Source organism: Ciconia boyciana, chromosome 13 (assembly GCF_034638445.1).
Source record: "Ciconia boyciana chromosome 13, ASM3463844v1, whole genome shotgun sequence".
In the NCBI taxonomy this organism is placed as follows: Eukaryota; Metazoa; Chordata; class Aves; order Ciconiiformes; family Ciconiidae; genus Ciconia; species Ciconia boyciana.
Window position 1 is genome coordinate 9,667,357 of NC_132946.1, and position 27,464 is coordinate 9,694,820.

Consider the following 27,464-nt stretch of genomic DNA (forward strand, 5'->3'; position numbering starts at 1 on the left):
CTTTAAGACAACAGAAATGTTTTGTGTTCTCCTGGACGTAAAATGTAGATTACCAGTCAGTCTTGAGGCTGCTCCTTCTATTCCTTTTGAAATCTGCTTTGGGAATCAAGGATTCCCAAGGGATATAATATTTTGTCAGTGCTACTGGTAATACACAGAACCCAGTGGAAGACGAGGTAACTATACTGAGGCTTTTCTTTACTGATGTCATAGCAATTACTATAAATACTAAAGCTGGAAACAAATTCAAATTTTACAAGCTCCTTCACCTACAGCAACCAGCTTTTGAAGGTACAATGTTTGCATTTAAAATTCTGGAAACCGATACAGCATTTGGGTCTCCTTATAAAGGAAAAGTAGGCTGCAAGATCTCATTTAGAAACACATCACACAGAGAGTGAGGCTCATAAGACTGTGGTTTTGACTATACTTAAAAAAAATTGAGCTTCAAAGAAAAAACTGGAGGCACTGGAGGAGAGCCAAAAAGTCATACTCAGGTATGGAATGTATTAAAAAAAAAGCTGAATCTCTGATAGAACAAAAATTTATCCCTCTGGGGTTTTTTTGTTTTGTTTTTTTAAGCATGAAGACCACTTTGCACTGATAAACTCTATTTTAACACAGTATAGAAATGTATTCCTATTTAACAGACCTTTCAGAATGCCTTCCAAATTTAGACAAGTAACTGAAAAGCAACACAAGAGTTTACCCCCTAAATTTGCAGCAACACTTTTTACTTCTTTTTCTTTATTATACCACCTAAACAGTTGGGATAAGGATGTTTCCCATCAAAATTTGACCCACACTTTTTAGCATATTGTCTCTTACCTATTCATAAATCCTGTTAAAAAATGAAAACTCCTTTACAAATAAAAATGGAAATTACAATAAAAAGCATAGAATCAATTACATTTTAAATGTGATATCTGGAAGGATATAATAATAAACTATTTATGACATATCCAGAAGGACATAATAATAAATTCTCTCATTTTTATTCTTATTTAATATTGCAATCTTTCACTTTGCTCTAATAATGCTTACTTCATAAGCAATATTTGTTAAGAAATCTGTAATTTTAAGGTAAGTTCACAAAAAGTTGGTTCTTAATAATAATTTTAATAACAATTATTTTTAAAGGCCTACTCGTCTATAGGATTTAAGATCAAGTATGTATCAATTTAAGTAAGACTTTGACACTTCAGTGTCCTTGTGGAGCTGTCACTACGTTATTTAGGAGCACAAGTACTAACAGAAGCTATGAGTCATTCAGGCTGTGATTCCACAGTGTATTTCTCTTGTTGGCAAAGCTGACTTAAGCAGTTCCTGCCACCACCTCTATATCTTACCAGCTCATTTGTTCTCTTCACCTTGCCCTGAGCCCTTCATTTAATCCTTCGTTTGTGCCAATACAAAGGTTTGTCAGGCTCCCAGGTGAACCAGATTGGAGAAATTATCTATATTTTAAATAGCTATACAAACCCTCCTCACACATTTTGGCAGAGAGATTTCTAACTCAGAGGAGGTCCCTGATCAGAATAACCAAGCATCCCACCAAACAGACAGGGTGATATCACGTTGCCTACAAGCAAGTTGGGGTGAAGAATGGGAGAGAGCAGGGAACCATTTAGGTCAGCTCTACTTCCAAGAGAAACGTTTGTAAAACTGTGGTCTTAGATACTTATCTTCGGTATAAATATCCATCCTCACAATTCAGTGGTATCAAAACTGCCTTACTAACCAATGGCTCTTCAGTATGCTTACGTATGACAGCCTCACTGCAGTTCATAATCAGTTTCCAAACCACAAAATTCACTGCCTTAAATGGGAATGTTGTTGACCAGACCTAGTGATCTACAGAATGAAACTGTTAGAAGTGTCCCACCAGTGGTAGGTTTGAACAACAGCAGCTGGGCAGTATGATGCAGTAGCAGGTACCTGAAGGTATCGGAGTTGAGATGAAATGGGTCACTCTCCAAAGACGTCCATCTGTTACCACAGAAACCTCCCACACAACTTTGACCACATGACTACCTTTAAGATAGTCAAAGTTAACTGTTCATGCAGTCACCGGCTTTTCTCCAAAGACCTGTGAATGTCAAGGAGCTTTCCTCTTGCTGGATCAGTGACTCAAGGTTCTAAGTTTCACATGACAAGAGTTCAAGAAAGCTCAATTTCCACTCACATAGTGTAATGAAGTAAATATATCTACAAAGATATTAATCTCTAAGTTTTCACCGACCACCAACCTAGCCTCCAATTAAGTTTTCAAATTGAAAATTTTCTTTAAAATCTGGCTTCTGTAATTTTATTATTCTCTCACTGTGGACTATTACTTTACTTTTCTTCTTTTCTCATACAACAGCTACATTTTAAAACAAAATGAAGTCTCAAGGACAGTAACATTTATTTCAAAACTACTGTGTAGCTTGGTTCTACAGGAATAATGAGGAATATACAATTGAGGCTGCCAAAACAAGTGTTCGTTTCTCAGATGCAAAGTCATAAATGTCTGCAGAAATGCATCCTGATGCCAAGAATTATTACAGGTATTTTTAAAACAGCTGCTTACAGTTAGAGGAAGAATTTCTAGACTGTATATCCTCAAAGATTCCCATAGTAGGAAGCAGCATTGAAAACACTGCTTTGCTCCTTAGTACAAAGATATTCATAATACTACCAGACTATCTGAATGCCCTGCACTCTACAATTAAAATGCTTAGGAATTCTAAACTAATTTCTCTGTGAACAATTCTGGTATGAAATACCTTGTAACTAATACACTACTAAGTTAGAAAGCATCACATAGTTCTTTGTTGCATGCAGTAAAAGGACATTTAGAGGGCACAATTGTAACACATCAGAGCTCTATTACTTTTTTGGAATAGCAGGGGAAAAAGAATAAAATGAGAAAAGGTTACTCTGAGTACTGCAATAACTTACTGGTCCTTTAGCCAGTCGTTAACAAAAGGAATTGAAAAGAATTCTGTGAATGACTCATCTTTCCTCTTTGGGTTCTTGCTGATAACAAAAAAAAAAAAAGAAAAGAAAATAACTCATATTAATTTAAATTGTAGCTATTCTATTTGCAAATTAATGCCTTTGAATCATTGAGCATAATTAATAGCAAAAGCCACGATTAACTTACTTGTATAACCACTCAGTCAGGAAATCACAGGCAATAAATTTGGTCCTTTTTCTCTAAAGATAGAAGATAGTTTCAAATTATTTATTATCTTTGGATTGGTCACATGTTTTTACTACAGGAGAGGAACAGAAGCTAAATTGACTGCTTTTATTAAATAAAATATATAGTACATTACTCTGTCTACTTTAATATTGCTATTGCCAACAGTCAGTGGCTCAGCCAAAATTTTAGAAATTTTGTGGAATGCTTTCAAGTCAAGTCAAAAAATGAGTGAGAAAATTCTACATATACTATCTGGATATTTGCTGCAGTATAGCTATAACAAATATCTCAGAATGGTGTTCTTTCTAAGTGGCAATCTCATTGCAAAGAAATTAACAGAACTCATATATGAAAATATGTTGTAAATTACTTGCCATTTTGTTCAAAGTTCTTTATCACACTTAAAATACTTCATTGCTTCCAAGGCACAGAAGGAACACTGATGGAATATTGTTTCCTCCTGCATGGAACCAGCTTGAAGGTGTTGTGAATACTTAAGACACACACACAGCGGAGTGTTGTATGGCTGCTCAGACAAAATCGTCTGTTGGGTAGTCCAGAGAGGAAGGCAGAAGCAAGGCATATGTATATCCACAACCAAAGATACCACAGACATTACAGAGAATCAGGTAAAAAGTTCAAAACCTGGAGCTTCGGAGCAAAACATTTGCGCCCATTGCTCCCAGTTCTAAGACTTCTTCACTACCAGAGAGAATTTTGCAAAATGCTTTGCAGCAGGTTATCCTTAGTGACTCATGCAGCCAGTACCTGTTTAGCTGGACAGCACTGCATGCTGTAAAATACGCTTTGAGTTCAAAATTCAAAGCATGAATTTTGATCAATACAGAATTGATTAAGGCCTTCCTTTTCTTAGAGATTTCCTCTCCACATTTCACCTTTACAGATTGAGTGTATAAATGAGTACAGGTGCTCATTCTGCTTATCACAAACCAGAGTAACCAGGATATGGAGAATATAATGTGGACTTCTGGTTGGAATAACAGAAGAGCTTGACTGGTATCTTCTGAACCCCTCTTACTCGAGATGTGTTATGGATGTACACAGCCAGAGAGCGAACATTGAAAGACATTAAGCCCCTGCAGACAGGGACACTGAGTGCTTTATCAAAATGGCAGCCGTTTAGCTAAGAGAAAGCCTAGCTCCCATCCAGAAGGTAACACTTACCCTGTCAAATGGGAGATTCAACTACCATTATTACTTTTTAGGAAAACAATTCACACTGGTCAAACACATTTGTGAAACTGCTAAATGTCATGAGAGAGGCTGGAGTCTTGACTAAAATGTAAGAAATGAAGGTACTACTACCCCTTGCTAAGAAAAATACAATAAATATGTAATTGGAAATTTAATGCATGACGAATGACTTTATTCTATGCATTATCCTCACCATCTGTGTTTCTCCCTGTGCTACACGAATATGATGCAAAAAGGACTGAGGGATATGAACAGAGAGGCAGGAAAAAAGTGATCAACACGGCATAATTCTTTCACTTTAGGGTATTAGCATATGGCATAATTTGGGGGTCAGTGTATTACTTCAGCCACAGGTGAAGTGGAAGAGGAATATTATGTGAGATGCTGACTGCAGTGTGAAGAACACAGGGTAGTCATGTAGCTAGGGGATGACAAATGTGAAGTTTAGAGCTAGACTGCATGGCATTCCTAGATGATACCCACGAAAGCTTTTACTTTTCTAAGTGAATCTTGTCCTTGGTAGACATACAGTCTATCTCCCACAGAAAAGAAAGAGAACTTCTTTAAAAAAAAAAAAAAAAAAGGCAGAATAACACAAAAAGAGAATATTGCAAAACGCTTATCAGTCCTGAACCCCAGTCATGTGCCTTTATGATCTGTTTCATGACAACAAAAGCTTTGGGGTTCACGTAGTGCTCCATTAGAGTGCTTGGCTGTGAAGAAACACATCTCCTTAAGGAATTTTCACACTTGTCATGCTAATACCAGATACTGTTCCAAGAAGCCAAACAGCTTTAAGAGACCAACACCTTCACTGGAGAGCTTTCTACAGGTCATTTTAGATGTTAAATGGACAAATTTTGACTTGAACAGAATCTGAAAACAAATAGCAGAGTCTGATCATATTTGAACAGCTATGCTCAACCACAGTATGAAACTGGGTCCCATTACTTAATGAATTGTTTCAGAGAATAAATTCTGTACTTTGACAACAAAATTCGATTTAATCTAGCGGTTGTAATTTAATCTGTTTTAAGTAAATTGCTTTTCGTTTGCAATGGGAAAAAATGATCAGAACAGTGTTGTCAAAACAGTCATGACCAAAGGAATCAAATTCATCTTGCTTTATCCTTGTTAGATCCTGTGAACTTACCAGGGTGGAATTCGGTCAAGCTGAATATTTTGTTATTTTGTTATTTTTTTGCCAGGAAACAGTTCACTTTGCTAGTGAATTAAATCATTAGTTGCACAGCAGTCAACATTTATAGAAGGGAAATAATGACATAAATTGACCTGCCTTTGACACATTCCTCCTATGCTACATGAATCAGGATAAACACAGGAAATATCTGCACAATGTGCATTGTTAACCTTCAGATGTGTTTATAAACTATTTATATTCAGAATACATTTTCCATTTTTCAGTTTAAAGATGATGTGCTTGGTAATAATAATGCAAAAATACTGGTGATCAGGAGATGGCAAAGTAACTAGGAAACCTTCTTCCATTCACTTTCCCTGTTCTATCATACTTTTAAACATAATATATTCAATTACAGAGTCTGATACAGCATCCTCTTTCTGTGATCACTAACCAGAAAGAAAAATCAGAGTTATGCTAATAAAAACATTTAAACATTGTTCAGTTTTAATGCTGAAAAATGAATGCATTAGTCAGTTCTCATGAGAGAAAAGATTTAAGAAAATAGTCTTTCCCCTGGAGACATTTCACAGCAGACAGGATAAAGCACAGGAGAACTTATGGTAGGGAAAAAAAACATCAGCAAGGGAATACACTGGGCAACCTAATAGGTTTCTTTCATCTCTAATTTAAAAATGAAGCTTCTGCAGACTGTTCTTATATTTATGTCACTTTGAAGTCTGCAAATATATCCAGCAGCTGGTGGTTTTTCTAGGTTTTTGCTTTTCAGATTTTTCATATGCACTACATAATGCAACAGAGCTATTTTAAATTAAATGTTTAAGTTGTTATGTTTCTATATCACCCTCCAAATAAGATCTTGCAGATTTCTTTCCTACACAAATGACTACTTTCAGCATAACCATCTCCCTTTCCTGACTTTCCCATCTGATTCTACAATTCTTCCTTTCCAGACATGGATGCGTCTCTTCTGATCTCTTCCTTGAATTCCTCTGTTGGGCCCATGATCTGATCTCCCTTACCACAATTTCAATTGCTAAACAACTCTCCTACTTAATTTTTCATTCTCTTCTCATTCATCTTCATTCCCCTTCAAAACATGAAAACCTTCAGTCCCTCTCATCAAAAACCCACTCTTCATTCTCCCTTGCAATTCCCTCTCTCTTCTCCCAGGCTCATTCAATGTTGACTGCAGTCAGTTTGATTATTCCTCCCTTTCTTCCAGTGTTTCTTCCATTTATCTTCCACTAGTTTATTCTATAAAGCTGCCCTTTACAGGCTTTAATGTCTCATGTCTAGCCAAAATTCAAACCCAGTATTCTGTCCCCATCCTTCATGATTTAAGTTAGCTTAATCACAATTAATCATGTTCCTCTCCTGTTCTCTCATGAATTCCATGAATCTTTCTACTCTTTGTTCTGCTCTTATTTTTTGAAGCTATCTTCTGGTATGTTTATCACAAGATCCTTTCTCCCTGTCCCTCATTTTCTCTGGGTTTCTAAGGGCTCTGTTTTTTGATCCTAAAAATCAGTTCCAGTTATTGCACTAACCATTTTAATACAAATTATAGCATGTTTTTTTCTCCAAATCCATATGGAACAACACATTTCTTATGAAACAAAAGCATAATTAGAAATTACGTATTTAAGTCGGATAAGGAAACAGAACATCCAAGTACAAGCACCTGGATAGTAATATTCAAATATTCAGTTATATGGCAAGCATAAAGAGCTATTGTTTTACTAGTTATTGTTCAACAGGAGGAAGAAATGATGTCACAGTGGAAAATTATCATCTGACATAAGCTTGCTTTCCTAAACTTTGTTCCCCAATAGCAGGACATCTCTTCATATAACAACAAAAATCACTTAGTGTCTTTTTGATAAGATGTGCTCATTTTTATGAAGTTTCTATACATTAGAAAATAATTGTTTTTATTAGTTTACTATAAAGCAACACACAGACCCATACAAAATCCATTTTCAGAACAGATACTTTCTAATCTACTTTCTACCACTGAAGCTCTGCAAAATTTCTCAGATTAAAAACAAAGTAACCTTAGATTTGTCCTGAGTTTGAAACGGAAATATTTCTAAGAATTCTCATATTTTTGTACTAAGTGTTGTTTAATTGCCTTCAGAAATTTGTAACATCTATCAAGGACTGTATTTTAAGCCAGCTGTAAGACATGCCTTTTTCCTGTTAAAGGATATGTGCCTCCTTTAAAAAAAATGAATCAATATAGATTTCATTAAAAGTGTGATGAATAATATATATGTTCAATGTGTTCTTGGCTAGGTAATGTAAATGTGATGGCAGGAATGATGCACAGAGATGTCATGCCATAACAACATGTAAATGAACCATTTTCCTATTTCACCTGTATTAATCACAGATTATAAATACATATACACACATCTATAAATCAATCAGTTTATAGACACACACAAACCTTGTGAAGACTGAGCCAAAACGGAAATAACTTACTGTTATTAAATGTACAGATTTGGACTTGAAATGCAAGTTTGCAGTGCCCATTCAAGCATGGTAAGCTTTGTGTATTTTTGGCTGTGCCAGGCATGTATAGGTCAGTGGCAAATAGCACACATGTAATTTTTACAAATTGTTTCACAATGTCTGTTATCATACATATACATGCCTGTAACAGGAAGTCAATGTCAGTAGTTGGAGAGGAGGTAGATCAAGACCTAAGATGATTAATAACCCACTAGTAACACAAAGTCCTCCTCCCTTTGCCAGCATTTTAATCTATGACCCCAAGAGCACAGGCTGTATTCCTCAGATGTGTATCATGTAGAAAAAGGGAGATATTTTCATTGTCATTTATATTAATTGCTTTTTATATTATGAAGCTGCAAGTAAGAGGAGGCTCAGCTGCAGGCATAAAAATATAAAGAAGTTTTACATTGGAAAGTGTGGATGACAGGCAGAGAGTAGGAAAGAAATAGTAAAAAAATTACTTCCATGGTTGGAGAAAATAGCAGAAATGATGGAATACCCCACAACTCCCAGTACCTAATCTATTGCTGGGGGTCAGTGAGTTAGGCTATGGTGATACAATGAGCTTTATTTTGCACCAATTCTAATGCTTTTTTAAGCATTCTCTATATACAATGAGGAATGTCCCTCTAGATATGCTTACACACACATACACTGAAAACAAATTTATAAAAATATATGTAGCAAACAATGATTTTTAAAATGTACAATTTTTATAAGCTCATTAATGCTGAATACCCTGCTTTCCAAGGAAATGGAATTTACACAGAATGTTAAAAAGCTAAAATACAAAATGTACCTCTATTAGGATGCCAGACCAGCAAAAGTAATTGAGTAATGAAGTAAAATTCAAGTTCTTTAAGTCACCCTCAAATGAGTGATGCGTATTAATCTGAAAGGAAGCCTGTTTCTCTAAAATACAACACTATTTAGGCTAGATACAACTGGATATTTAAGGATAATTTGTTGTGAGTTAAAGATTGTCATAATGACCAAATGTGTGTAGTATGCAATTTGTTCTCAATTCCTGGAGAGAAAAACATTCAAGACCAGATCCAAAACAACTCATGATATGTTATTTCATATTATTGTGGTTGGTTTTCTTGCAAAAGACCAAATAAAGAAATACTGCCTGTGAAATAAAAGGTTGTAACTTCTTGCTAATGATTTCAACTGAAAACTAAAAACTAACCTCAAAACACTTTTCATTCTTTGCTCGATGCAGAAGTTCAGCCATTCCGGGTAAGAGTACTGGAAATATGTAATACTCTAAGTATTCTCGAGGAGAACCTGAGCAAAACAGTACAGCCTTCACTTACAGGTAAGCACTTAGATTTCACAAAAAGACAAACATTAGATGTCATAAACTACGTATCAGTCATTTTATCCATACTATCACAGCTTGAACTAAACAGATTCATTAAGTTCAGATACAGCCACCGATCTGTCGTCACTTCTCTTCAGCCAAGACAACATAAACTCGAGTAAATTTCAAACTAAAGGTGCCTCAACACTGCAAACTACAGTGTGCCTCAGAGATGTCAGACTTAGTTTTAAATGAGTAAACTCAGACACCAGAAGCAGTTTAGCCACAGAAATTAAAAGCAATGTGGACTAATTTATCTTGACAAAAAGAAAAGTAAATTAGCCTGTGCGGAACTCGGTGCTGTTACCAGTAGACCACTTTTGTATCTATACTCATGCCCTTTACAATCTGCACTAACGGAGTTGGTCATAAAACTGAATTTCTAGACAGAGGAAAAAACAAAGATTATATTTCAGTGGTGCTGTGATTTCTTTCTCACAATTACTTCCTACTTGCCAGATCCTTCAGAAATTTGAACATGACTCCATATACCAAATTTTTCCACCTTGAAAGGGCTGTCTGGGTTGGCATCTCTCTCATGTTTGACTGCACTGCCCTTACATGAGGTCTACTTACCATACTTCCCATGTGCTCATACACATTGGCATCACTGAGTTCCACGCAGAAAAAAGCAGCTGCAGTCAGCATCACCAAAAAACAGCGGAGCTATTGCCCATGGTCTACGTACAGCCTAATGGCTACATTCTTGCTCAACTGACAGACTCAAGCTCTGCTTCCTTCTCAGCTTTTCCCTACATCTCCATATTCCCTAATGGGACCTTTCACCATCAATTTATAAACTGGGTTAAGTGGAGGAGCCTTCTACATCTTCTGATGAAGATACTGCACATGGAGGAACTCAAGTTCACTGGGCCAGAGGGAACAGGGAACATGACCCTGTATGAAGCCGTAAGAGCACCTCTCAGAAAGGTGAACAAAACCAACCCTGTTAGGATCCTAGACAAGCAGGGGTGGCTTATCGGCTGAAGTGCTGTCCTTGATTTAAAGCCAGACTGCCTGCCATTAAGTAAGCATTCAGGTTTCGGTGTGGTCAGTAAAGATTAAGTCATAGAAGTTTTCTCTTCTGGTAACACAGCTGAAACACTGAATTTATTCTCTGCTTTATACCTTTAATTGGTTCATATACTGCCAGAAAATGTTCATAACTGGAAGGACACTATATATATAAAAGCCAAGGGTAATGCTGCTTCTGACTAGTGACAGGAATTCCTAATGAGCAAGAATGAATGGAAGAAAAGAAAAGACAAAAAGGAGGGCTAAAATGTGTAATAAAAATACATTGCTACTTGGTAAATTTTATAAAGTATAGAAATTTATAAAAATGGAAGAACAAAACTTTAGAGCTGTTTCCATTCGAATTTGTAATCAGATGGGCAAAGATAATATTTTGAAAGCAGTTTTCAAACTCAATTGTCTATTTAGTCTATTGATCCTAGTTTTGCATTATTAAATTGGAGGAAGAAATGCTTGCCTTTCTCTGATTTAAGTGGCTAAATAAAAAGTCACTTATTCAGAAGAGAACAGAACTACCTTAACAGCTAGACAATGCTACCGATTTGTAATGCACCATTTGAGCTTTCTTCCATTGGCCAAGTGGCCAAGCTGGCTCCCTGTTTACAGACCAGGGGACTAATCATGCAAATTCCACTTAAGAAAAGGTGTGGTAGCTCTTAACACTTTAAATGCAACAAATGACAAACCCTTGCCAAATGCAAGAAAAATAATCACAGAAGGGCTCAAGATAATATACTCCTACTTACATATTTTTGGATCAGGTGGCTCTGGAAAGGGGGCTACCTCGGGTACGGGAAGCAACTGTTGGCCAACAGTATCAGCTGCACAGGCTGAATAAAATTGTTCCATACGTAATGGCTGCAATATTCCTGCTTCCAAAGACACCTGTTCAAGATAAATGTACCCTATATAAATACCTCAATCAGGCTGTAAAAAAACAGAGAAGCCAATTCATCAGGAAAAATTATAAGGTCGGTTAAAAAAATATGGAATTATAATTTCTAATTCAAATATTAAATTACTTCCGTATTTTCTGAGTACTTTAAAAGAAAGAATTATACTTTAAAAAATTCTGCAGTTTCCAGCACAATAAAAACATCCAAACCTAACAGAAGGTATATGACTGCTTTTAAGAGAATATGATGAGATATCACAATTTTAAAAATATTTTATCCATTGTAAGAAATAGTAATTCTTTGAAAATTAGAATTGGCAACATTTTCTGAATAGGTATTTTTCCACTAAGAAGCTTATATATTTTTTTCTTATATATATTGTTCAGAAGTCCTGACACTCACCTTTTAAAGAAAATAAACTTTCCTTCTAAACAAAGCACAAACAGACAAATTCAGAGCAAATGCAAATCCAAATCTTAAGTTTCCCCATAAAGATACAATTATGGATACCGTGAAAAAAACAGTCCACAATTTTACGTATAGTTTTTACAAGTGCAGCAACTATTCAGTGAGCCAGCAGAATACTCCTAACAGACACTGAGCTACACCTGTTATAGAAAGGCAGATACATCCTATTATCCCCAAGAATCCACCACCCTTACAGTTTGCTATGAAAATATGTTACGAAAACTATGTCATCTGAACAGTTTCACTTTAAAATTCAGTTGGATTTATGAGCTACTGAAAAGCAGGTGGTGGGATCAGGCCACTATGCTTATAATACACTGCATGTCAGTGACCGCACAGAGACTCCTTTTTAATATATGCAAGACTCAAAAAATGATCCTTTTGGAAATTTAAAAAAAGTGCATCAACATAAAAAGGTATATTATTTCATTTTGATGCTCAAATATATCAATATATTATGCCCAGACCAATGCCCCAAGCAGAGTTCACTATTCAAATTTAATAACAGCCTGTAATGAAGCCAGTTTCATTTGGGGAATCAGGATAGACCTAAACAGACCAACTGTCAGACAATTTAAACTACAACATCTTTAAATAGTTTTAAAGCAACAAAGTCACCTAAATACAGAATAATAAGATAAAACATCTACAAAAATGCCTAATTTAAATGAAAGTTTAACACTGTATGTGATGCCCAAAAGAATTAATTTTGCTGCTCCTACAGCTGCTGGCAACAAAGATTTAAAGTGGTTTGTCTTTTTAAAGTTTTTAAGTCTGCCAAACAAGTCTTCCTAGACTGAATTTATTTGGTCAAAATTAGACTTCAAACAACTTTGATCAGGTTTCATTCCACTAATTTGAATGGCTACATCTAAGTGACCTATCACACGTGTGAAATTGGGGCATTAACTCCTTAGCTGCACTTGCTCGCCTCTCCTGCGTATTTCAGCGCTCAGTCTGCTTGCAACACCACCCAAAGGAGATCCTTGCATACTTCAGAGTCCTGCCTATGAAGCCGACAGTCACAGAAAAAAGACAGTGAGATGTACAAACCAAACACAGCTGGTAATCTAATTTTAGGATAGCGCTACCCAAGTTGCTTTAAATAAAAGCAATGATTTGGAATATTACATTTTCTGATTCACAAAAGTTGTTTGCCAAATGTAGTTTTGTTTTCATTTTATGAATGAGTCTACTCTGTGAGTACCTAATTTTCCCATTTAGTTACTTAAAATAGTTTAAAACCAGCCCTATGCTGATTTTTTTTACTTGAACTATACTCACAGATCCATGTTTTAATTCAGGAACATCTGGAAATTTAGGCTGTTCTGCTTCATACTCTAAAAGTAAAAAGAAGTACAACATTTATCCAGAAGACTTTAAAAACATATTTAGTTTTCTCCTAAACAAACATTAGTTTCTAAAGGTACTTATTCTGGTTTGAAACAATAAAAATTAGTATACAACAAATATTTGTTTAACATGAAATCTACTGTTTTAAAATAAGTGAGAAATTTAGAGCCTCTTGTCTTGGTTTTAAGTCAAGTTCAAGGTTCTCAGTGATAAAAGAACCCTTTATTGGGAAAAAGATTTTTAACCAAGATAATAATTTTAAATACTTTAACGTAAGTAAAATGCAGATGCTTGCATGAAATTAACCATTGTTTTTACTAGTATATAATAGTGCTTTTCGACTTGAATTCCTCTATAAGCAATTAAATCCCCAGGACATTGCTAAGTATTATTGTCTCCACTTTCAAAAAAAAAGAAAAAAAGCAGTACATGATCCACACAGATTATTGAGTGAATCAGGATAAGAAAAATAAAGGAGGAGGACAGTGGATCCGATATAAAAAAACCTTACAGATTACACAATACAGAAAATTCTTGCAGCCAAACTCAGCAGGTTTACCATTCTACCGTCGTAATTAGGAGGTGTATCGGCATCACTGCTTCTACCTGTACTACACATGCCTCAGCTAAGTTATATTAGAATAAGCAACTTTATTCCTACATTTAAAATGGCTGTTTTAACGCAACATACCTACTTTAAGGCATTATAAAGTGCTAAATGAAAAGAACCCCATTCAGGCACCCCAGAACTCTGGTGCTGGTGTCTCAGCTTCCAGTCTCAGTGCTCTCAGACTTTGGGAAGTGACCAAGACTTTTGCTATTAGAACTGGACTCTGGTAACAGAACTTTTGTACTCATTGAACTTGCATAACAGCAGTGACATGGTCACCTCTCTGCTTTCCCCAGGCAGTCACCTAACTCCCTTATCAGGATAACCCACAACGCCGCATCCACACAGGGTGCAGATTACTGCATGGTAAACCAGAGGCCGTGACACTATTGCAATCAGCTGGATACTTTTGGCCCTACTGGCCGCAGAAACACGCACAAAGGTATCTTTCTGTCAGAAGATGATGACAATAAAAAGTCACGTCACGCTCATAAGCAGAAACGCTTTTGGACTTGCTCTCAGTGGCGAGAAGGGGGTTTCAGCACCCTTCTCGAAGGCAGCCACAGGCAACGCCTCCGCGGGGCCGGTTTTCTCCCCGGTTCCACAGCACCGATACGGAACGGGCGCCCCAGCGCCACGGGCGGGGCAGGAGCCCGGCGCCGGCCTTGGCCCAGGCAGCAGCGAGAAGCGGCCCCGAGGAGCCCCGCGTGACCGAGGCGGCGAGGGCCGGCGCCGGCGGCCCTCCCCGGGGGGGGGCTCTCCCCGCGGGGGTGCCGAGCCGGGTCAGGGTCAGGGTCAGGGCCAGGGCCGGGGCCGGGGCCGGGGCCGGGGCCGCCCCCCTCGGGGCCCGCAGCCCGCTCAGGGCCAGGCCAGGCCGGGCCGGGCCGCCCCCTTCCGCCAGAGGCCGGCAGCCCCGGCATGGGCGGGCGAAGCGCTCCCACCTGCGCACACCCGCTCCCAGAGGTTCGGTGCCTCCCCGCCCGCCGCCATGCCGCGCCGCGTTGCCGCGGCAACCGCTCCGCCAGTCCCCGTCGCGGGGCGGGCGCGGCCGCGTTCCCCTTCCGGGTCGGCGGGGCGGCGCGGGGCAGTGGCAGCTGCACGTGGGCCGCGGCAGGTAAGCGGCGGCGGCGCGGCCCGAGGGGACGGGCGGCCTCAGACCCCGGCCTGCCTCAGACCCCGGCCTGCCCGGCGGAGGCGCGCCCGGAGCTCCCGCCCCGGTGGCCTCCGCTGGCGGGGGGGCGGCGGGGCCGAGCCGGGCGGGGCCCGCGCGGGGCGGTAACGGGCGCATCCGCCGCACTCCGCTCCTTCCTTCCTTCCTTCCAACGGCGGCAGAAGCGGAGCGACGCCGCCTCGCCTTGCCTCGCCTCGCTGCGTGGAGCTGGGCAGGTCCCCCGAAATCGGGTTCGGTCGGCGGGTCCGGCTCCTTCCCAGGGCGCGGGGGTTGCCTGTGGGCAGGCCCGGGCAGCCCTGGCCCGTCAGCCCGGCGCCCGCGGGGCACGGGCTGGCAGCAGCGGCAGCAGGGGGCAGGAGGAGCGGGCGGCGGCGGTCACCCGCATCTGCGGGCTTTATCTGGAAGCCCTGACAAGCATGCAGGTAACAGGTACGGGTGTACGGTGGTACACTCAGATTTTTTATAAAGGATTTTGACGGGGCGCCTTACAAGAGGCACTTAAAGAAATCTTGGGAGACCAAGTAGGAAGAAACAGGTTTCTCAGCAGAGACAGGGAGCGTCACCAGATGGGCCCCAAAGGCTTCCCTGCTGCGACCTGCTCGTAGGCATAAATGTCCTGAGAAAGGAAATGGATAGCAAGGACAAGAAGTCACACACAGAAGCAAATTCGAGGTAATGACTAAGGTGCCTTGAAAGGATCTTGTAACGCTAAGGGGGCAATAAAGTGAAGTTCAGTGTTAAAGAAGTGAAAAGTCATACATAATGTGGAAAACTACCTTAACCATACTTACCAATTTATATGTATGTATATGTCTCATCATTTAGGAAAGATTTTTAGAGGGTAGATATTTCTGTGAAAATGTCATGCTCAGCAGCTGTCAAAAAGACAAATAGAAAGTTACAAACTAACTAGGACAGCAATAAAGAACAAGACAACAAATCACCCCTTCACCCCTCCGGTAGACTATATGTTCAGTGCATGCAGTTCTGGTTCCCTCCCATCACAGAAAGCAGATTGTGAAATGGGAAAAAGAGTGCCGGGGACAATGAGAGATACGGAATGGTTTCAGAATAAAGGAAGGCCAAATAGACTAGGACTTGCGTCATTTTGTTGAAGTGGTGCGCTAACATCTTCATTTTGTTTTTTAGAATGATAATAAAGAAAAAGAGAAAAGAAGTTAATAAGGAACCTGCACAGAAAAAGAAAAAGGTGAAAAGTAGTGGGAGCCAGACTATCATTAAAATTGAGGAAGATGTTCAAACGGTCATTAAAACTGAGGATGATGACCACCTTGACACAAAAACAAAGGTAAGGAAAAAGGAAAATTTAAAAGAAGATGAATATTTAGACCAATTAGAACTGAAGAAGAAGAAGAAGAAAAACAAGAAAAACAGAGTTGGCTCTGAATTAGTGAAAGAAGCACATTCAAAAAGCTTTGTGAATGTAGAACGCCATCTGGATTCGGAACCTCAAGAAGAATCAGAGGAACAAATTAAAATTCTCAAAAAGAAGAAAAAAAAAGTCCAGTGTCATTCCTCCTTATCATTGGAGAAGAATCAGGGTAGTGATGCGGAGTTTTCAAATCATTGTACAGATGGTACTAGGGAAAATGAATTTGCTTTTAAAAAAAGCACAAAGAATAGTGCTTTGAATTTGGAATTGGATGGTGAAGTAAGAAAGAAAAAAAAGAAGAAAGCCATTTTTTCTTTAGCATTAGAAGACACCCAGGACAGTGAACATAAAGAGTCTGAAAAAGTTCGTAAAAAACCACACAAATACATTGCACAAGAAGAAGCTTTTACTGGCAAAAACCATGGAACAGGTATTGTCGAGAATGATGGGGAGAGTTATGTGAGAAGAAAGAAGAGGAAGAAAAAGAAAGATAAGTCTGACTCCTTTTTATCACTAGCAGATAATCAGGACAACATCTGTGGAGTTCCTGATAGCCCCATTGCGTTAAGTGACTTCAGAAAAAGGCAAAGAAAGAATTTCCAGGAAATTACATTGGCAAATAGAGAGGAAGAGGACATTACTGAGAACTCTGGAAGTATCAAAGAGACCAAGAGGAAGAAGAAGAGAAGCAAAGATGTTTCCTCCTTAACATGTGAAGATGAGCAAGACTACAGTCACAGAGTTCCTGATAAGCATCTCCCTGCACAGCAAGAAGTTGAGTCTGAGGAAGAAGAGCTTTCTGGAAAAAAATGCAGGAAGAATATCAAGGATAATGGTGAAGTAATCAAGAAGAAAAAGAAAAAGAAGATTCAGAAAGAGGAGGAGGAAACAACATATTCACAAGTTTCTTTAAACAATGACAGTGCATCTAAAAGCCAAAAAATAACACTAGAAAGCAATAAAAAGAACAAAGAGAGCAAAATGAAGCAAGCTGAATGTGTCACAGGGGACTTTGTAGATAGGGTATTATGCAATAGTAATCATATGCTCTGTGACAGAAAACGGAAAAAAAGAAAAAAAGAAGTACCACAGGACTCCACTGAAGAACCATGTTCAAAAGTAAATGCAAAAAAGAAAAAGATCAAAAGAGAAGACATGGGAAATGAGGCACTGGTAAGTCGGAAAGAAGAGGGTATCTTTGCACCCTCCTGCTAAGGAACTGAAAGCTTTTTAGGTAGACAGTTTCCTACTTTGCAGGCTGTTCTGCCTGTTCAGACCCTTAGGTCACATTTAGGTCACCAGGAGCCTCCGCTGGGTTTTGAGAAGCGGGATCAGCTGATTTATTGGTTTCAGCATGTAAAGTTGTGAAACATGGGAAAGTATTTTTTAATGCTTACTGCTGTAGTCATCTAGTGTTTCAGTTGTGAAAATGTAAATATTACAACTAACAGCAAGTATTGGCACAAAAAGAAAACTAGTATGTACAGTCATAAATGTTCTTCTATCGCTCCTTCAGTTGCTCTTAGCAAAGTGGCAACGCTCCTACAAAATAGGATTTTAATACCATGTCATTTAAGCTGAGCAGGTCGGTAACATTGGCAGCATGAGTGCATCTGTGTTTGTCAGGCTTTTCCTCAAGCTTTTGCTCCTGTTGCTGCTGGAATTGCATAGTGTTAGAAACAAGGGGGAAATTTAGCCAAAACCTGTTGTCTAACTTGGACAAAACTTTAGAGAAAATCCTAAGAATCCTAAGCGTAGACTAGGCCTAGAGCATCGATGCATAAATTCTGATGGAAAAATACTAGAGAACAACCTAAACGCTTTTTAATTGAAAAAATAAATGTATGCAAGAAAATAAATAGATATAAGAGCTGTGCAAATTATAACTGAAGGTAACTGGAATTGTATCCAGACTGACTGCTAAAGGAAATCCCATCCTAGATTTTTGCAGTACTGCCATTTCTGAGGTGAAACAAACATGGAGAGGAACTGATGAAAGATTTGAAATACAGAGGTTTTGATTTTTTTTCAAAAATGAGACTATTAAGATCTGGGTTTATTGCTTTAACTTCTTTTTTTTAACTTTCTTCTTTTTTATCTGATTAGGGTCATATTTTAAAGCTGTTTAAGTTCCTAAAATTAGTACCTACATGCCTAACCTCTGTTGTTATCATTGGGAATTAAGCTGTGAGATGCTCAGAAATTCAGTAAGTATCTATCTGTATTTTTAGCTGCTTAAACAACTTTGAAAACAGCTCCTTGCAAGTCATTAGGAGCTTGTTTTTATTTTCATAGGTAATGGGAAACTACACTCCAGTTGTTTTTTATCAAGAACTTTGAATGCTTGGCTTGTTTAAAAGCCAAGCGCTAGTTAATAAAGCATCATTGAAGATTTTTGTAAACTAAGGATAGAGCGGGCCATGGCACTAGCTGCCTCTCAAGCACACTTCATGGTGTGCTTTGCTTTGTTACGCACTTATATGCAGTTTCTTCATGTTCTGTGGAAACCTGGCAGCTTTCTGGGATCTAGTGCTAATAATGATAGATTTATATAAGCAGGTTCTTCAGCCTTCGTGGAGACCCGGATACAGGCTTTTTCCACAAAGGTTTGCGTTGGGAATGCGTATGCTTATCAGTCATTAGGTGAGCAGATGTTTGGGGCTTTTTACTTAGGTTTCTCCTTTTGACCTTTGAAAGGGCAAGGTGGTTTTATTGCTGGGATATATTTTCTAATTAAATTGACATTGCCTTTTTGAGACTGTTAGACATTATTTGGATTCTTGCAGCTGCTGACATTCTGTGGAGGCAAGATAAGCCTAACAATGACAAGTAAACTTGCATGACCAATTACAATGGAAAACACAGCAAATATCTTGCAAACAACTGAGGAGAAGGGTGTAGGGTGATGCATGTTTTGTTTCTCTTCCCCATATTCAGCTCTGTCCTTTAATAATAAAAAGTACTTCAGAGAAAATCTCCCGACGATTCCCAAGTCTGGGTAAATCCGTTCTAGAGAAATCTAGTTCTTGCCAGGCCAAAAGACACTGCTGTAATAAATGGCTGATAACGTCGGTCTTGCATTTAACTGTGCCATAGTACTGAACCATTTTCTAGTGTCACACAGACTGCTGCACGCCTTGAAAAATCCTCTGTTGGGCTTGTGCAGCAAGCAAAAGAGCAAGTTTTTAAAGACAATGTAGAGTGATACCCACTTAATATCAATGATTGATATTTTTCCCATTGGATGCCATTACAGTCAACTTGGGCAGAGTAAGGAGGAGCGAGGACTCAGTTAACTTCTTTGAAATTGTTTGCCTGCAGAGAGCATAATCCTACCACATGTGAATGTGCTCCCCTTCCATGATGCTGGGGGAAGATTGGCACACCTCCAGAGGGGGTGATTTTTGCCACCCAGTAGCCTTCAGCAGGTCAGCGACATGCTGTGAATTAGCAGGGATGGAGGTGCACCCTTCCTCCTTCCTTGTCTGCCACTTAACCTTCCAGCTAAAAAAAAAAAAATATGTTGCAGCTGTTTGCAGAATCCTGTCATGACCATTTTTGTGCTTGTTTTAATAGATCTGAAAAGACAGTACCAGGCCATCTAGAAGTAAATTGGGGGGGGGTTTTGCTTTTGGTTTTTTCTTTTCATCCAAGCGAATGAGCTTTCTTTATTGCAGACAGCGTTCTCTCATTTTTAATGGTGCATGTACTTTTTGTGTCTGTGAAATCAATGTATAAAAGGTAGCTTTGGAAAACGAGGTAAATCATTCATGGCTTTAAATAAAACTGTAAACCCTCAAAAAAGTAACAGCAGCTTCTGCTGACAGAATTACGTTACAAATCTTTTCCTTATCTTAGCGTTCCCTGGCTATTTCATGCTTGGATTATTGGTAGCTGTATTAATAGATCTTCCCTTTGGCCACCTTTTTCAGGCTGGTCTAAAGCTTATGGCTCTAATTTACCACTATCCTGGATTTATTACTTATCGTGTTACACTGGATGCCCAAAAATCTTATCCTTATTACAAATTAGGAAAAGAAGGGCTGAGGGCAATGATCTAGAAACACCAGTCAATGGAGCAAAAGCTGCTGAAGGGCTGCACTTTGTGGAAGAGTTATTGGTATCTGACTGCTTGTGGACCCTGCCACTAATGTGCCTCCTGCCATCCTGCCCATCTATTCCTGCCGTAGCTGCTCTGTCTCTTCACATCAGCTCCCTATTCCTCGCTCTCAAATGTGGAACTAACATGCTCTTTGCTGCCATTGGAGAGACACTTTTAATGTATGGGTCATGCCTCTTCTCATGCTCTTTCCGTACTGGAAGCTCCTTGGAGACCATAATCTACTCTGCATTTGTACAGGATGGAGCACAATGCATCTGCTTCTTGACTGGTTTTTTTGTTTGTTTGGGTTTTTTAAGTGGCTAGTGGGATCAACATGCTTCAAGCTTGTCCTGTGTATTCAGAGGGGCCTTTATCTTACCACCATTTTTAAAATTTCCCTCTTTTTTTTTACTTTGACTCTTTCTGTCCCTCATTTCAAGTGTAAATTTCAACTTTTATGAAACTGTTTAATTTGAAATGACCCTGCCTGCAAACATTACTGTATATGCCAGTGATGTTGGCAGGTCCATTTTTATGTGTGAATATAAAAAAAAAAAAATCCCGTATCCTCTTTGTTAAAAAAGGATAGTATCTCCTCAAATTTCTGTTTTGCAAGCCTTGGGGAGAAAGTCTCTCCAAAGAAATGCACAGTTTTAATTGGCATTTCCAGCTTAGATCTGACTTTTTCTTGCCCCAAAACAGTACTACTGTATTGCTTAGTGTTTTTACTACTTTTGTGGTCAGAGCTGTGTAAATTCTAATAAACCAGAATGGATAAAAATATTCATACAAGCTTTTTCCTGTTTTACAGGAACATGTGGGTGATGTAACTATTGTGCAGGAAAAAAAAGGAAACTGTGATGAAGTTAACATAGACAAGGTATGCTTTGTCTTAACTGTGTAAGATTTAAAGCAAGGCAGCGTTTAAGGTATGCATAGAATTTGTAACAAAAAAACCTGCTTGGTTGCTCATCTATGCCAAGATTTCTCTAAATAGAGCTCTGCTTAAAATGTGCTTTACCTTCCCTGGGTTAAGTCCAAAATGTACAGCTCCAGTCAATGTCAGAAGCTTCTGAGTAGCTTGTTAGGTTAAATACAGGTTTCTTTGCCTCTCATCAATGTTGGCAGTTTCAATGTAGCTATTACCTGCAGTTAGGAGAGTAAACATATCTGATAGAGCAGAATGTTCATTTAAAATACTCCTAGAAAAATCATAGTTCTCAAGTTGAGTGTGTAAAAGGGTCACATGCAACTCTCTAATTATCCTTGGAAAATTCTGAAGATAAGTAATTATTTTACTCTTCCCTTATCTTTTCACTGTGAATTAAATTAACTGTCATTTAAGACACAGAAGATAACGTCTTGTGCTGTTTTTTCTGCATGCTAGGTGAGGCGGCAGGCTCTGCAAGAAGAAATTGATAGAGAATCTGGCAAAACTAAGGTTTTCAGTCCCAAAGTGGAACAGGTATGTATGAATTTAGACCTTCACCTGATGGAAATATTGTGTCCCAGAGCAAGTTCCTGAAAAAATCACTGCACTTTTTTTTTTTTTTTTTTTTTTTTGTATGTGGCTCAGGTACATGGCCTGGCACAACAGTCTTCCCTTCTGACTGTAAATTTAAGGTCATGCTATAGAACAATTTAGTACAATCTCAAGAGAGTCTGGGAGCTGACCAGTGAACTCCACCAGCAGTTGGCATTGTAGAGAGCTCGAATTCCTATCAGTCCTCAAAACCAACATTTTCTCTGGTTCCTTTGGAGAATGAGCCACGACAAATTGCTACAGAAGCACTTTCTGCTTACTGTGAAATATAAATAATTCTAGGCTATGGATATAGCAGTCACTGAATTGTATCCGAATTGTTATCTGACAGTTCAGATTCAGACATTCAGAAAGGGGTACACATGGAAAGGTAAAAGGGATGACAACTGATAACACGTGTGTGATATTTACAGTCAGTCCTCTCAACTTCTGCATCTTTCCTCCACCTTTTTGAAAGATGATTATTCTTTGCTTTTGCATCCTACTCAGCCTGCCTCCTGCCAGATTTACAGTAAGGTAGTGGAAACTGTTGCAGTAGTGTTTAGCAAGGGTAATAAGATCTGAAGGAGAGAAAGCTTTGCTAGTAATTCAGGATTCTTTGTTTCACAAGACTGCCAGTATGCCTAGAAAGTTGGAATATACCTCAAACAAATGCCAGAAACAACTCCTGTAGGTTTTTACATAGTGGGAGGCAGACTGCAATAGCTCTGGAACTGCAACTGTCTAATAGTCTCTGAAGTCATTGAGGAAAAATGACATCCTTGGTAGGGGATTTCAGTTCTTTGGTGCTGATCTGTCTCTGTTTAGTAGTATGCAGAAGAATAGAAGCTATGAAAACTAATGCATCAGCTTCACAAAGAGTAAGCTGGAAATGCTGCAGCAAAAGCTATGTGTAATGCCTGCCAGCAATTCACTTAAAAAAAATTACAGGGTTTGACAAGCCATAATTATTTTTGCATCTGTGCAGATGTCTCCCATTCCAAAGGGAGGACATATATATATGTGTGTGTGTGTGCGTGCATCTGTGTCACAGAACTGGGCTTATACAGCAACTTGTCTTTAGCAAGGTAAAAATACTAAAGTATTATGGATAGCTTTCTTTTAATAGCAGGTATCCTGGCCTGTGACAGTGAATGATACTCCAGCCTTGCATTTTTTTAACTTAAAAAACCTGCTATAGCTTGCCTGCAATATTGTGTAGCATGCTGTGTGTCATGTTGGCTGTCTAGTAGAGAATGACTGTTTTATGCAAGCTACAACTGTTCAGTTGGAAGGATTTCAGGCTTACATAAACACACCGCTGAATTCACATTTTTTCCTTTGATGTAACCAGCTCAGTCTATTTAATTAATGATCAAACATTCTTCCATTTAATATCATCCCCAATTTTAAAGAAAAAATTGGGAGTAGCAGTCCTGCCAAAAATAGTTATAAATGACTGCATAGCTCCTAGCTATAGCTCAGGAGTCAAATAAGATCCTTAGATAATGAAGCCTGTTCTTAGGTAAGCCAAAAGTTCATAAACTTTGTAAATCATATGATGTATTTTGGGTTCTCCAGAAATGGTTGAATACTGATTTTCCTTGGACATTACTTATATTCTCAGAAAGGAGCCAGTATCTGCAGACAAAAGAAAAATCCTGAAGGAGTAAACTAGTTCAGAGAATACAGTGAAAAGCAGAGTTAAGGAATGGCAAACTGCAAGGGAGGGGAGGCCTGAAGAGTACTTGCAATATTAGTGGTAATTAGTGGGATGAGAATGCAAATGTTGCTTAAACCATATGAGCCAGATTGAATACTGTCTCCAAAACTAACATAACAAAACACTGCTGAAAACAACAGCTACCTAACTAGGCAGTAGGAAAATGAAAAGATAACTGTACAAAGTGACAGTGAAAGAGGATTAAGTCTGACAGTTGTCTTAGAATAAGAGAAATGATTGTGCAGTGTCTGGCTCTTTGAGCTAGGTAAATATTATCCAGAGAGCAGAAAAGTCAAGATCCCTGAAGACAGAGGGAAAGGAGATTCTGAAAGTGCATTAAACCCTGTCTTCAGGTTAAATGAACTGAAATGCTAATGAAGATGAACTCGTGCAGGGTTATGCCATTCTTTTATCACATCCTTTGAGAGTTACTACCCGTGGAATGACTGCTTCCCAGCTTTGTCAACCCTGTCATATTTTTGTAGGTGGTTCTGTTCTCATGCTACACAGCCAGAAATTGTCCTCCTTGGTCTTGATATTATTTAATTTTAGTGTTGACCTTGTTTTGCTTCACAGGATACAAAGTTCGGCCAGTGGAGTACAGCTGCTTTTCAAAGTTCTGAGGAAGAAATGAAGTTTTTTAGACTGATGGGTGGCTTTAAGAAGGGCACTGTGCCTATCCAAAATCTCCCAGCAACTACAAACAAACAGAACATGGCTCTGAACAGGGAAGGGGAGGAGAAGTTACAGCAGGCTCTGAAGATGGAATTTGATAAAGCAATGGACTTGAAACAACATAGAGGAATTGGTCTTGGATTCCAACCTGCTGCCAACAAAAAAGTATACATAGACAAATATACATCTAGATCTATAAAATTTGAAGATTAAAACTCTGAAGTAATAAAAGGAATGAAAATTCATCAGGCAAATTTCTTTTTACTTTCCACATCTTTTTACTTGAAATAAAATACAAAACCTTTAAGAAATTTTATTTATGAGGCACTTTCAGTACAAGTTTTCAACTGCATATGCCAGACTATGTGGAGCTGGGTCCTCACCTCAGCTAAACAGTAAGTTTTTGAAACCTTTACCATGTTTTCTACAAGGCAAGACAGCCTCCTTCAAAGATTGAAGATATGTGGGCAATGCCTGCAACAGTTTGAAACTTAGTAAATTTTTTTAAAATGCTGATTTCATAAACTTATTTTTAGCTACATCTTAGTGATTCAAAAGGATTTTAGTGTTCTGTAAAATCTTCACATTTTTACACTCAATGAGTGGTACAAAGTGATGAGAGTTTTACTTTGAAGAAACACCACTGGTATGCCTACAAATTTGATGAGGGGAGACTTTTAACTTGGAAAGTAGTTTCTTAAATATTAGCATCTTCGTTATAATAATGAATAGCACTGAACATCCTTTATATTTTAACTATGCTCTGGCAGTTGGATTTTCAAGCAGCAGCTGTTAATCTGTAAATGAAGGTAAACACTTTCTGGATAGCAGCACCAAATATATGGATCTAGACTTTCTAAATTAAAGAAAGCAAGGTAATTTTAATAATGTGCTTATTGGGTCCATTATACATCAATCTGAATGAAATTCTAACCTTTGGATTTTCAGACAACTTACACTTTCACTGGCTTTTTAATAAGAGTACAAAATATGACACTGCATTTGTGTATGTTGTGTTCAGAATTCAAGACTCCAAAGCAGTCTGAGTGTCTTGCTTGAAGTTACAAAAAGATCATGAAAAACTGTCATGTATTTTATTACTGCCTGTGCCACTTGTTATGGGAGACAGTGTTGTTAAGTTTTAGTGTAGCTCTGGTTCTTAAGCAGAACAAGGTGAACATCTCTTATGTCTGCTGTTCTGTAATAGTGGCTGACTTGCAGGGGAACCCCAGCCCCCCAGAATTAGATTACTATCTCTACTTACCCAGCTCGTTGTTTTTCTGCTGAATTACCTACCCTTTTTGATAAGATCATGCCAACAGAACTACTAAATTTCTTGCTCTTTTAAGGCAACCTCACTTTCCACAATAGTCTTTTCCAGTGGACCGCTCTACCTGAAAGCAGCTGCATCCCACAGAAAATATACTTCACAAAACAGCAGTTGGTTCCAATGCATTTGGGGCAACTCCTGAGGGGAAGGGAAAATTATGCAGAGGCGCCATCTTAAGGGGTTGCCATGAATCCATTCCCATACTAGGAAGAGGGAGATGTTGAACCACTTCCTGTAGGGTCTGAGCTTGTCTGAGGAAACCACCTCCTTTAAAGTGTCATTTAAAACCACCACTACCTCCGGGTGAGTCTGTTTTGTACCAGTGTTCTCAAAGCTCAGCGACTGGCTTCAGCTGGCTCTTCTAGGCTTCAGCTGTTGCTTTACTTAAATTCAGGTAGTGGAGGTTCTGTTTTCTCTTGATTTAAGACAAATGCTGAATTCAGGCCCTCAGCTACTTGCCTGGCAAAAAAATGAGGTAAAATAAAGGAACAGGTAGGAAAACGTCAACTAGTGACTTTATGTAGGAGGAGAGGGACAGCTTTCTGCTGCAGAGACAGTCTTGGAGGGGTAGCGACTGGTCTTGCACTGCCACTGACGAAGATGCTGAAGGTGATACTAGTCCTAGCCTTGCCTTTGGATAACTTCTCTCTTTCCCATCTAGAATTGTAGAACGTATACCAGTGTGTTGCTTGACTATAGCTTTGTGGACAGCCTGGCACCTTGCTCTCAATAATACTGTGCACATGAAAATGTTGTAGTTTGAAAAACAAAACACATACCTGGGGAAGAAACTGTCAGGTTTTTTCAAGCAGTCAAGCTTGGTCTGGCCTGTATATTTGCGATATACAGGAGGAAGAGGAGGTCTATAATAAGTAGAGTGCTTTAACTAAAATTAATTTTGCTCTAACACGGAAGTAAGCCAAAAGCAGTTTAATTATTAGAGTGGCTGTGTTAGCTTCTAAGCTAGATGTATAGTTTGCTCCTGATAACTAACCAGAGCTTTCTGCCTGTTGTTGAGCTATTTTTGCACTAATAAAACCAGCAGTAAAACATTTGAAAGCATTTCTCATGGCGGTCTTGCTTCAATAAAGAAACCAAAGTTATACTGTGCTCAAAAGACAACAGGTAAAAATTGGTGCCTGTATGGGGAAGAGGAACAGTTGGGACATTTGTAAGCCAGCTGTAAGAGCTTCCATTTTACAGAATCTGGAACAACTCCACACTGGGTTTAGAGCAGTACATTTGCCCCCAGAGGGCAATTTCTGCCATACCACAGCTGCTTAGTGTGACCCACTGGGCGGTTTAGAGCGCTCAGAGTTTAATCCCGCTTACCCAGTTCGTGGTTTGCGTTTCCAAGCCCAACAGGAAGAATCATCTACGTGCTGTTGAGAGTTGTTTTGTGCAGCTGCAGCAAGAAGGAAAGCTAAATTTAAGTGGGACATGACAACATATGCAATACTATCATTTAATTATCTGTGTGTGCTTTATACAGAATTATTTAAGCAAAGTCAGTATAATTAAAATAGCTACATACTAAAGGTTGGAAAGGTTCTGTATCAAGTTGATACCTCTTCATAAGTGTCTTTTGTTCCTGCAGTTTTACTCAGCTTCCATATATAGCCTAGGGTCCTAGTTCAGTTCTTTACAACCTTAACACAAAATAAATATTTTAGATGTACCCTGCTTCAGTGACCACTGAGGAGATGAAAAACATGCAACAAGAATGGTTTAAT

The 27,464-nt window shown here is 38.8% G+C and overlaps 2 protein-coding genes across 19 annotated transcripts in view; one reads left to right on the forward strand and one right to left on the reverse strand.

The window, feature by feature from the left end:
* IQCK (IQ motif containing K) overlaps positions 1-14,995 on the reverse strand; it is a 173,608-nt gene extending 158,613 nt beyond the window's left edge. For 2 of the 13 annotated variants that reach the window (XR_012044877.1, XM_072877711.1), the window contains exons 1-6: positions 14,757-14,992; positions 13,137-13,192; positions 11,235-11,373; positions 9,280-9,377; positions 3,149-3,201; positions 2,944-3,021 (exon numbers count right to left, since the gene is read on the reverse strand). Coding sequence is in view for 10 of the 13 variants with exons in the window: in XM_072877711.1 (XP_072733812.1) it covers positions 2,944-3,021; positions 3,149-3,201; positions 9,280-9,377; positions 11,235-11,373; positions 13,137-13,192; positions 14,757-14,805 (473 nt within the window). In the remaining 3 variants the exon portion in view is untranslated. Of the gene's footprint in view, positions 1-2,943; positions 3,022-3,148; positions 3,202-9,279; positions 9,378-11,234; positions 11,374-13,136; positions 13,193-14,253; positions 14,697-14,756 lie in introns of those variants that run through there. The other 11 variants (XR_012044879.1, XM_072877707.1, XM_072877712.1 and 8 more) reach the window with 8 other exon arrangements.
* KNOP1 (lysine rich nucleolar protein 1) lies at positions 14,788-27,427 on the forward strand. Of its 6 annotated transcripts, none has more exons than XM_072877701.1 (5): positions 14,788-14,929; positions 16,136-17,552; positions 21,293-21,361; positions 21,869-21,946; positions 24,303-27,172. In XM_072877701.1, the coding sequence occupies exons 2-5, from the start codon at positions 16,137-16,139 to the stop codon at positions 24,612-24,614; spliced, it is 1,875 nt and encodes a 624-aa protein (XP_072733802.1). In that variant the 5' UTR covers positions 14,788-14,929; position 16,136; the 3' UTR covers positions 24,615-27,172. The 6 variants fall into 6 exon arrangements, 5 of the variants coding, with proteins under 5 accessions (XP_072733802.1, XP_072733801.1, XP_072733800.1 ...); XM_072877700.1 differs by lacking the exon at positions 14,788-14,929 and adding an exon at positions 14,965-15,415; XM_072877699.1 differs by lacking the exon at positions 14,788-14,929 and adding an exon at positions 14,965-15,408 and having other exon boundaries at positions 24,303-26,830.
* The last annotated feature ends 37 nt before the right edge of the window (positions 27,428-27,464 follow it).

Coding starts and splice junctions, on each gene's coding strand:
- KNOP1 (XM_072877698.1), top strand. CDS start 15,615: ATGGATAGCAAGGACAAGAAGTCACACACAGAAGCAAATTCGAG. Junction 17,553..21,292: donor ACATGGGAAATGAGGCACTG/GTAAGTCGGAAA, acceptor CCTGTTTTACAG/GAACATGTGGGTGATGTAAC. Junction 21,947..24,302: donor TCAGTCCCAAAGTGGAACAG/GTATGTATGAAT, acceptor TTTGCTTCACAG/GATACAAAGTTCGGCCAGTG.